The 12,211-nt window shown below is 37.4% G+C and overlaps 1 protein-coding gene across 3 annotated transcripts in view; it reads right to left on the reverse strand.

Moving 5' to 3' along the window:
* Positions 1-2,270: 2,270 nt before the first annotated feature.
* The window catches only part of DPY19L4 (dpy-19 like 4), a 38,152-nt gene continuing 28,211 nt past the window's right edge, over positions 2,271-12,211 (reverse strand). For all 3 annotated transcript variants that reach the window (XM_074898710.1, XM_074898709.1, XM_074898711.1), the window contains exon 19: positions 2,271-9,097. In XM_074898710.1, coding sequence (XP_074754811.1) covers positions 8,933-9,097 — 165 coding nt within the window. In that variant the 3' untranslated portion in view covers positions 2,271-8,932. The remainder of the gene's footprint in view (positions 9,098-12,211) is intronic.

The following is a 12,211-nucleotide window of genomic DNA, read 5'->3' on the forward strand; positions in this document are numbered from 1 at the left end:
TTGTGTCCTATATAACAATAAAACGTGAATAATTCCCTGTCTCACAAAGGCACTAGAAAGCTCATTAACTTATGACACTTAATGAGCCAGCCAGATCACCTGAACAAATGTTCAGTTCAGGACAAGTTTAGATCAATACTGAGATACAGAGCAACATACCCTCTTCCGAAATGTGACGCATCCTGCTGGCCTTACACAAACTCTCAACAAATAAATTAAATCCTCTCAAAATCCAAGCGCCCAATTTTAGCTTACGTTACAACACATTCTGCCCTGTCTAGTCTCTTATACTCACGTATTTAGAAACACACAGTGTTGTCTACAACCTGTCAAGATATAAGCTGGATTTTGTTCACAGTACTCCCTCACACATATGAACCGATGCATTGTTAATACATTCACTAACACAGCATTCGGGTGATGTAAATTTAGGCTTCTGCTGCACGTGGCCCCACTGACAGAATTTATGATGCATCTTAAAAGAGCAGAACCAGCAACAACATTGCCGCTATGGATACTTACTAGGACAACTATGTTATTTTCAATGCCCAATTGCACAAAACCTGTGTTACGACAAAACAAATATACATTTATTTATGGATGCAAATCCTACCCTACAATTTAAAGAGATACAAACACTCTTGAGATGCTATTGACTGTGATTACCAGCTCTAAAATTGCGCGGCTGCATCCCAGCCAGGCACGGCTGAAATACCGCTCTTACTGGTGTTGGGCAGTTATATACGCATTAAATGTTTTGAAATGGTAGAAGTTATTTGTAATGGGCTGTTCGGATGGTTTTTTTCAAATGATAACAAAGGGACCAAATTACATCGTTTTGTTAGAAATAGGAAAGTTTTGATGATCAGGGGGCTGGAGCACCTCCCCTAAAAGGACAGGCTGAGAGATCTGGGGTTGTTCAGCCTGGAGAAGACTCTGGGGAGGCCTTATTGCAGCCTTCCAGTACTTAAAGGGGCTACAGGAAAGATGGGGAGGGACTCTTTATCAGGGAGTGTAGCGATAGGATGAAGGGGAATGGTTCTAAACTAAAAGAGGGTAGATTGAGATTAGATATAAGGAAAGAATTATTTACAGTGAGGGTGGTGAGACACTGGCACAGGTTGCCAGAGAAGCTGTGGCTGCCCCCTCCCTGGCAGTGTTCCAGGCCAGGCTGGACGGGGCTTTGAGCAACCTGGGCTAGTGGAAGGTGTCCCTGCCCATGGCAGGGGGGTGGAACTAGATGAGCTTTGAAGTCCCTTCAAAACCATTCTATGATTCTATGAAAATATTAAACATCTCTGCCATATCAGCCTTTTCAATGAAAACCATTTTTCTTGTGGAATTGAGGGGTGGGGAGGGAGGTGCAGTTCAGCTAATGGGGATCAGGGAAGTCAAAGCAGAGGCTCATGTTTGGGGCTCTCTACAGTCAGTGGGTGATATTCTGTCCTAGTAACCACTTTGAAAACCAGCAAAAAAATGTTTCCACTGTTCACAGTTGATTTTATGTGCTTGTCAAGGATCAACTAGCAGCTAAACAGTTTAAGGAAGGGTAAGCAATTCTCAAAAACTGTATTATATGTGTATAGGCATGTACAGTATATATCTAAATGCTACAAGACTGGCCATTCTGGAGTAACCTCTTATTCTTTTGAGGACACTGCCAAGAAAACGGTATGGCTCTTTCTGTGTAGCTCTATTTTCCAAAGGAACTTGACTCTTCCTATGAAACTGAAGCAGAAACCACAGACTGATACTGCATTAGCCCAAGAGGTGACAGCTCTTGGCTCTTATAGGGAACAACACAGGGAAGAAATAAATGTAAACAACTGGAATAAGCTCCTTAAATACCTTCAGGACGCTGGCAGCTTCTATTGCCAAAGAATCATAGTGAAATTTATTTTTAGGATTCTTCTCTAGGAAACCTTATCTGGTGAACTGAGAACTGTGAAATGCAACCACTAAATGAAAGAATTGCTACTCTGAGGCCAAACTACCAGCAAGCCCAACAGCCTTCTTCTGGCTCTCTCTCACAGCTGGGACCTAGAATGCAGCCAGCAGCTTGGACTACAGCTCAGTTCATTGTAAAACTGGCCAAATTGGGAGAAAAAAAAAGAAAAAAAAAAAAAGCAGCAGCATTTACCCAGGTGTTAATAATGCAGAAATAGATGCAAATTACACTGTTAGTGTGTTTCAGAAATAAGTTTTCACAATGAAACGAAAACAATATTTAATTTTAATATACCTTTCTAAAATTGCATAAACAGGTCAATCACTTCTGCAGCAGGAATTTTGTATTGCCGTCCAGGGTTGAAGTTAGATGAACCAAGGAAACCACACGTGCTCATTCCAGCATCCAGCAATTACTCCGGGGAGATCACAGCTTCTGTGCTGAGCCTCTTGCAGACAGTGTAACACAAGGCACTAAGGGGCAAGTGGCTGCATTTTTGCCTGGCCTTTGTCAGCCTTCTTCAGAGGGGAGAATGGCTTAGGGCATGATTTTATATTCACCCTCATCTTACAGAATCTGCTGGTATTTACTGCGACAGTGTAGAAAAGTCAGTCTTGCCCTAGAACCCATCAGTTATATTACCATCAGGAGTTAAGGCTTGACAACAGACACCAGAGTTATAACTTTGATACAAGAAGAAATTCCAAGGCCTTAAAAAGATACTCAAAATTCTGAAGGTAAATGTATGTGCTGCTGGTGTTACAATCTACTGAACCGTTCAGTATTACTCTATGTTTGTATATTCTGTATATGCAGTTTAATTAATAATGAGAAGCACTTAATCTCATTACTATTAAAAAGTGTCTATCACATTTGTTAAACGCATATGGGAACTGAAGTATCCTAGTCTGGGTCACCACAAAAATTGGGAAATCTGGGAAACTAGGTCCTAAAAACAGATTACAGATTACCGTTGAAGGGGGAAAACCCCCAAACCAACAGTAGTTTTACCCAACACCTCTCAAACATTGATTATCATCAGAATATATATTTTATACGGAGATACATATACACATAAAATACATATACACACTTTGATATAAACCTATTTATATACACAAATAAATATATACTCTATTATATATAATGGAATATTCTGTATTTCACAGCTGGTAATCATGGTCTTAGTTTTGAATAATGACATGGAAGAGTACACAAACACCAATATAGATTTCATGGTGCCAGGAAGCTCCATTCCCCTTTTAGCTAAGCAATCACAAAGCCTGGGTGCTTGAAGAATTTATGGATAAATCTGAATACTTCACCATCCGCACATTTCCTGACTGGTCTAAAAGGAAGCAGTCTGATGAACGTTCAAACTCAGAACCATTATAAATTTAAGACATAAATACATACTTTTTAGGTGCTATATGGTCGATTTTTGGAGAAGCAATTCATAGAGTATTTCTACCATCTTCTGAGTTTAACTAAAATAATCTCAAGGTTTTCAAATCATTACATGGTGAATTATTACAAAGTAGTCTGCATTCAAAGATTACACTCTTATTATAAAATGATAGAAGGCTCCAATATATGTAATCATGATCTGTAAAAGTTCAAGGCAGATAATATATTAGTTGATTAAAAAAATAAAGCAGTAAGCATTTGATGTTGCATAGCAATTTATTTCCAGGTGACATACTTGCTGTAAGAAGATCTTTAGGGAGAAAGTCAGAGTTCAAGAATTCCATATTTTGCCCCGCATCCTCATGCCAGTGTGTCTCAACAGGTAGTTACTGTCAGCATGACATGGATCTGGTTTGAGCAGGCTGCTAATCCTTGAGAGGTGCAAGAGTGTTTACGCTGCTCCGTCAGCCAATGAGACAGATATTTGAGCTATACTGCACAGTCTTCACTTGACTGATAATTGCATATGCAAATAATGCAACAGAATACAAAAATCATTTTATTATCGCAACAGAGGAAGGAGGTTAATTCATTATGAACTACACGTTTTTGGTAAAAGAGTATCAGACTTCTCAAAAGAAAGCATAAAACGGTTTGTGTCCCAAACACTCCACTTTCTGGACTTGGCTTTTATTACAACTTTATTTTTTTTCACAGAAAAAAAGTTTGTCACAAGAGAAAAATATTTACTATGTATACATTACTTTGATAAAAAACTGTCCAAGACAACAAACAGGATAAAAGGAATTGGATTCCTTAGATTTGTTATTAAATAGCTGCACACAGATATGTCCATATGCTATATACGCTACTGCTAAATGTCACTGTTAACAAGTAAAGCACCACCAATAATTGTTCTGCATTACTGAAGTAACAAAGTTTGAAACTTTGAAAGGCATTAAACATCCACCTCTTTTCCATAAAATAAATAGGTAACCTTAAACATCACTCGAAAGGCAGAATTACATACATTTAACTGCGCTGAAATCAAAAACACTGCCAGATTAATTACACATTTAAACATCTAGTTGAGGTACCAAACAATTCAGAAGACCTTTAGGCATCACTAGCTCTGCATTTGGCATAGTAAGAGTGCAGCAACGTAACGGTGATATTTACTTTTAGCTGTACTGATGAAGTAGAAATGATTACTAAAATAACAGACACTGCATGTTTCAGAATTTTCACTTTTTTTTCCCCCCTAAAATTAAGTTTTAAAAAGAGTGCTAAAGGCATGATTATACAGATTTATGTTGAGGTATTAGTTTGCATGAAATATTGCTTGTGTTGGAATAAACAGCTTTTCTTTCATTTCTAATACCATAGTACTCTAGAGTCCACCTGCCCATCAATATTTAGATCTATAGATTCGATCACCATTAGCAATAACAGAAGTTACTCATTACATCTCCAAAACACAGTAGTAAAACAGACCTCTCTAAATGCAAATACAAGAAGCGTGCCCACGCATTCACACTAACAGCCTAGGCTTTCTCTTGTTAGATTTTTGGTTAAAGGATAGGTTACATGCCATTAACAGCAGTCATTAAGAAGTGTTTCAATGACAGTTTACAATCCCTACCACCTGATCTCGCAGCTCCTATTCACACAAACTGCATGGAAAAGCTGATGAAGGGTCACAAGATTTGGACATCTGCAGATGTCTAAGTGAAAATAAGGTGGTAAGAACAAGAATTGGTCCCTAACCTTCTACTTTTCAGTAAACAGTAATTCCACCAGAGCAAATAGATTGAAGCATTTTCAATGCCTGTAAATCTTTTGGCCCTCCTTCTTCCATATTTGTGTATCTCCTCCTTACCCCACCACTGGAAATTGTATTTAGGATTGCATTGTACTAAACTGTATTTCCATTTACTCTGGAAGAAATGAAAACAGTATTTTTTAAAAATAAAATGAATAGAAGCTTATATTCTGAAATGCCTTAATTAGTCTCAAACATCTGGCAAATCTATCAACTGAGTTCAAGTATGTGGTAATTCAGGAAGTGAGAGAGCTTTTTTTAAGTTAAGACAAAACTGTACATGTCAGTTTAGCTGTGGTTTGATTTAACTTTAATCCACAAGTCTAATAGTAACAGGTAAGTGCCTGAAAATACTATACTCAATTTATTCTTTCAAGGTAATTTTTTTGCATTTACTAAGCATAACAGAAATTGGAAATCTGAAGGAGGAAATAAGCCAGCAAAGTAGCAGTACAAATTGCTACGCAATTTCTTCCTAGTGAACAGCTGTTAGATAGCTGCACCACTTACTACATGAGCATCCTTGGACGCTGGGGTATTAAGACACAACAGAAGTTCTAGAAATCAGAGAGACGGGAATTGAAACAACCAGAAATCTTCACAAAAAGAAACACAAATTGAGGGGGGCTTTGTTTAATAAAAGCTTGCAAGGCACATGTTTCAACTGAATTGCAACATCTATAGCAAAACAGATCAAAATTTGCAAAACATTCCCCCAGCCCTTTCATGGAGTTAAACCTGCGACCTGGCTGAAAACCAAGCTAGGGTTGTGTGTACAAGTCGGAAGTAATTATGCCCTATTGCTGTTCTTCTGAGGGATACCATGAAACTTACTGTTTATTTTTCACAGAAGGTAGAGGTTAGAATAGACAATAATATTTTTACTAACCCATAGTTGGATAAGAAATTCAAGCTCATCACTTTCTTTGTAAGATATGATTCCTCCAGTCACTCAGTTTAAAAATTACGCCTTTTTACTGGAACAACAGCAATATTTCTCCCACATAAAAGGCTCCTTCTGTTACTTAAGGCTGCTGTGCCAATGGTACTGCAATACAATTTTCTCTAATATAAAAAGCAAGGTAAAAATCTTAAATGATTCTCCTAAAGCAGAATCAATTGAAGTATCAAGAATATATCTTAAAAACTATGACAAAACTAATAACAACAACTATGTCACAGTTCAAATAAAGTTCAACATGTTTGTTTAAACATGTATAAAGGCCAAGGTGCTACAAAGTGTTTTTCTTTAGCTGTACAATGGCCTCATTTGCATTTTTCTTAACATGTGTGCTCTACACGTAAGTATTCAAACTACCTTCTATGTGGTAACACATACATACAGCACTGCGGTAAAACACAACAGGCAGTCGAGGATAGTTAGATATTGCATCTTGGCATGGCAGTCTAAGGCATGAAGCCGTAAGTGACTTCATCCATCCAAGTGCAGCTGTAACCCTGAAGTTTGCTACCTGGAATGCCTTATTGCTGTTATGAAATGATATTCATGAATGATTAACTTCAAGCAAGTAAATGACTGACACACAGAGATGGAATTCCTTGACAATGTTTCAAACAAACTTAAATTGTGTAAGAAACTCTAAACTTCCAAATACTACATCTCCATCCATACTAGCACATACAGAGAAGGCTCCCGCAGGCCTGCCATAGCTCAAGTTCATACACTAGCTTGTTGTTATAAGGTAAATGGAAAGTCTGAAACAGTCCAGTGCAGTAAAACATATGCACTTGTGCATAAGCAAATAAATGCGGGCTGCACTTGACCAGAGACGCACATACACACTGCCCTCAACACAATGACTCTATCCCCAGAAAGGATATTTACTTTTCACTTGTAACTCAGTTACACCGATAAAAGTTTCTCTCAGTGATCACATCCAGTATATTAGATGGATTTATCTGAACATTGGTTTCAAATTAAACGCATAATTTAACATCTTGTCAAGACTCATACGCCTAAAAATATAACTGAAAGTAAAAAACAGATTACAGACATGTTGACTTTTACAACAATAAAGCTTTTTTCTTTTAAATCACTCCAATAGTGATAATAGGTTTTAAAAAAATCTCAGCACTGCCTCTTAGTGTAAAGTAAGCAAATATATCTGCATAGAGAGATAAGAATCTCACATATACACCAGCATGCTGCAATTCCTAATAATTTCAGCGTTAAAATCTCTGAATTTGCATTTTATCGACAAGTACAGTAAGGATCATTTTGCAGCTTTCACTTGCAGAATGGTTTGCAGATTTTTCAGTTGGAGGTTCATCCTATTATGCCAGATCCTTCATTAAAGATATCTGGGTTCCAAAGAATCATTCCTACATGCCTGACAGACTGGTCTCTAGGCCAGGTGCTACATGAATGCCTAACTGCAGGTAACTCAGAACGGGTGAATAATCTCTTCTTCCAAAGCTTATGTCCCGGCTTTCTGTCCAGCTACACCTACGTAAGCAAAGTTACCGTTACCTTTTATTGGATTTTCCATTTACAATTTCCATTTACGAGGATTAGGCCCAGAGTTGGAATTAAAGCATCATTCATTTTCTTGAAAGTATATCAGCCAGCAACAAACAGGATGAACAGACAATTTGTTAAGAAAAATAGTTGTAGAGGCAAACGGGGTCATATAAGAAAGACAAACTTTAAAGGGAAGCAAGATTGCAGAGTACTTTCCCAAATTTTCAAAGATCTCAGTGTAGTTGCATATCTGATATATAAATAGCTATTACCACTATTTATTAATGGTGGTGATTATAGTGTTTTAAATTACAGTTATGGCACTATCTCAATGTAACCATCACACAGTAAGTTGAATGAATTGAGTATCACCGATCCATTCCCACACAGACACACATATATACCAGCACGCACACAGAGGGGATGAAACAGAAGTGCAGAAGTCTCAGCAGCAAACCTAGTTGTCCTGCTACACTTGCCTAAAAACAAGTACAGCACATGATTGTATACTGGCCCATTCTGATGGCAGCTAAGACACGCATCTGCAGACACACATACACATTTAAGCATGGAAAAATCCTGAAGGCAAGTTCTTTCCAAACTGAAGATCTGACCTTGTCAACTGCTACAGCTAGGTCTAAGTACAAGCACTTCCATCAACACATCTCTAAGACACATAGAGATCAGCGTCTTCACCTATGGAAGTGTTCAAATTAGATCTTCCTTATTTGATTTAAACAAACACTATAGCAACACATAAGATGTATGAATGTGTGTTGATAAACACAGAAATGTTTACAGTGGAAGATGGGAAGAATTAAAACAGCAACAAAAAACCCCTCCAAACACTTACTTGAAAGGACTCAGGATACCAATTGCTTTCTTGCTAGAAAATAAAAGTAGTATGACTTAAATGAGCTCTTTAAATGATTTTTCTGCATTTACTGAAGTCTATCCACAGCGGTTCTCTAACACTATGAGATTAGAAATCTCATTTACGTGAAGATTTATAATGGGAAGAAAAATGCAAAAATGTGGAAGACTGTCACACTTTGTAGAGACTGTAAAATCGATAAATTTTCCTGTTTCCTTCAAGAATGGTATCTCTGTCTGTTGATCTGTAGTTCAAAGAATTCCAGTTTGTTAAAATAAAGTTGTCAATACACTGCATGTGCGCACATGTATCTGTGAAAATAACTTCCTTGATCAAAAGGAGCTTTTCCAACTGTGTTTCATTCACAATCAATCCTCAGAAAGAAGCTTGCATGCTTTTTCATGACTGGAAAGATATCACAGTGTTGATTCTATATACAAAGTAGGATCTATTCCAGTACACTCGAGTAAAATAATTCACATATGGAGAATAGTTCATTTTGATTTCATGACAAAATCGTCCATATTTTGAGTAGGCATAGCTGTCGCCTTCCTCACAAACCACCTGTCAGAAAAGAAGATCTAATTAAAATACTGAAGATAAATGGTTACAGAATGTAGTTCTGTACATTTAACTTACTCCTGTATTCTGTAAATTTCATTAGGATAGATATTGTAGGATTCCAATAAACTGAAAACATATTCCCCTATAATTTGCTTAACCATCTAAAATAGCCTCTGTGAATTAATACCTTTGTCAGGATAGCAGACAGTAAAAACATGTGCTTTATTCATACAATAAATTATCCACATGCCCTGTTTACCCAGTACTTTAAATCTGAACTGCACATAGCATACCACCCATGTAGGGAAGGAAATTCTCAATTACCTTTTCCAGGCCAGGTGAGTTTGACATATCTAATAAAGACTAAGACACACACACATATCACCCTATAAATTCCAACCAATTGACTTGGAAGCAAATTGCTTATGCTTTTTAACATCTACTATGTGATATTCTTGAAGAAATCCCTTTGCTAATCCTTCTGATGGCACAAATTTACACGGGCTTAAAAAAAAGGCAGTAGGACAACTTCATGGAGAAAAATCCTTCAGTGGCTACCAAACACAAAGGTATTTCCCCTGAACTAGAGTCCTTCAGTAACTGACTGCTGGAAAACATCTGTCTTACCCTATCAATAATGACATGCTCTCAGCCAGTGTCAGAAACGAGATACCAGACTCAGTCTATAGGACATAGTCCAAGCTAGGAAATAATACTTACCTTCTTAAACACAGCAATTTAGAAAACACATCCATAGACCTGTCAGGAGCATAACAGCCTGTCCACTGTCTCACTTACTTTGGGAATAAGTAAATGCTGCAGTCTACAACTACATGTACACTAGCTTCCACTGGTTTGGAAAGTCTTGACAATCTTTCAGCATGACTTCGACAATTTTTGTTAGCAATCAAACTGAGAGTTTTGTTTCAAAGCTTCCTGAGACAACACCACTATACGAACTTTCAGGAACAAACTATGTCAACTCTCTGAAAAAAAATATTTTATTCCTGGTTGACCATTCCAACATTTTTTCTACAACTATCATTTTTGGCATCCAACCAAGTATGGACTCAGCCACAGACAGGAAGCAGAAGTGTTGTTCATTACTAGCCAACCAGTTTTGTTCTAAAAATATTGGACACTCAGTTATATACATTTAAATATATATACCAGTTGTTTTATTACAGATTTAGATTACAGACATTCAGCAGAACAGATTTTAACCATATCTCTCATTATGAACCTTCTTTTCCCCTTCTTAATCTCTCCACTATAAATAGGATAAACCTTGTCACTTCTAATTACACAAAAATAGTAAATGACTGGTTTTGTGTACTGACAGCACCGTTTGTAGCATTTACAAAAGACAGGCTCCTTGCATTGGATATTGTCTTTTGATAGGTTTTTTCCCCCCTTTGATTGAAATTATCATCGCAAGCAACAACCACTCTGAAAAGCACTAGGAAGTGTTCCTCAGGATGAGCTGCTGAATAACTGGGTGTTAGGAATTAAAGAAAGAACAAACTTATTCTGATATATGAATCAAACAAAAACTTAAAAACCTGACAGTAAAACTGTGCTGCTGAAGTTAGGATGAGATCAGGATTATGTGCAAGACAGAAGCACGCAGAAGCATGGAGATAAGAGATGAAAGGGCACGAGGGAATGGAATCCTGAAATTGTGGTTAACTGTTCCAGCTGAAATCCTCAATGCGAAGAGAGAAAAGGAACTTGCTCATGTAAAAACAGATCTGAGCAGAAACTGAGAGATAACATGCTGATTATCAATGAGGGAGGTTATACATACACACACACACTCTCTCCATTATGGTACAATATATTGATTATGACGTGGAATAATCACGGCATACATGATTTTATCAGCAAGACAAAGAAAGCAGGATAGATTTCAGCAATGGAGTCCTGGTTTTAGCTGGAATATAATTAATTTTCTTCCTAGTAGCTGGTACAGTGCTGTGTTTTGGATTTAGTGTGAGAATAATGTTGATAACACACTGATGTTTAATTGTTGCTAAGTAGTGCTTATCCTAAGTCAAGGATTTTTCAGTTTCCCACACTCTTCCAGTGAGCAGGTGCACAAGAAGCTGGGAGAGAGCACAGCCACAACAGCCGACCTCCTGAACTAGCCAAGGGGATATTCCATACCATAGAATGTCAGTATATAAACTAGGGGGAGTTGGCTGGGAGGGGTGGAACACTGCTCAGGCATACCAGCAGGTGGTGAGCAACTGCATCGTGCATCACTTGTCTTTTCTTGGGTTTTATTTATCTCTGTTACCTTCATTTTCATTACAATTATTAATAGTATTATTTTATTATATTTTATTATTGGTAACATTATAGTCTAGTTATTGTTGTTATTATTTTATTTTATTTAGTCAAACTGTTCTTATCTCAACCCACGAGTTTTACTTTTTTTTCTGATTCCCCTCCTCATCCCACTGGGAGGGGGGAGGAGTGAGAGAGCAGCTGCATGATGCTTAGTTGCTGTCTGGGGTTAAACCACAACAGGTAAGCAAGTTAATAGAAAAACAGAGACAATATCCTCCATGGATAAACTGGCCAGGAAACCTACAAGTGAAACTGATACCAGTTGTAGATTCCTGGGGAAATTAAAAAGTAATCCCCTAACATACCACCCCTATAATTACCCCCCCAAATGAAAGCAACTACAGAAATTACATGCTTGCATTACAAATTCTTTTGAAATGTGTATCATCAAAAGTAGAGCTTATAAAATACCTAACACAGATGAACAGTTTGGATTTTTCCCCAAGAACGGAATACAAAAATTATAGACTAGAAACATATGTATCCTTCCCATTTAAAAAAAAAATTAAAAAAAAGCATTCAAACTATAAGTGAAGGTAACCTGTGACTGCTTTAGAAGTAACTGGAGACTCCCTCTCTCCTCTTGACCCGAGAATAAGCAAACAAACCCTAAGGGAGTTTAGGGCTACTCATGCCTTTATAAAGTCCAAGCTTTTGTGGATTCCCAAGAAGCAGATGAACAAGTGGTAGAGAGATCACTTTATAAACCCCATTTCATTCCCTGCTTTGGCAGCAAGAGCAGCACTATCAGCATTCAGAACA

This window comes from Athene noctua, chromosome 2, assembly GCF_965140245.1.
Source record: "Athene noctua chromosome 2, bAthNoc1.hap1.1, whole genome shotgun sequence".
Classification (NCBI taxonomy): Eukaryota; Metazoa; Chordata; class Aves; order Strigiformes; family Strigidae; genus Athene; species Athene noctua.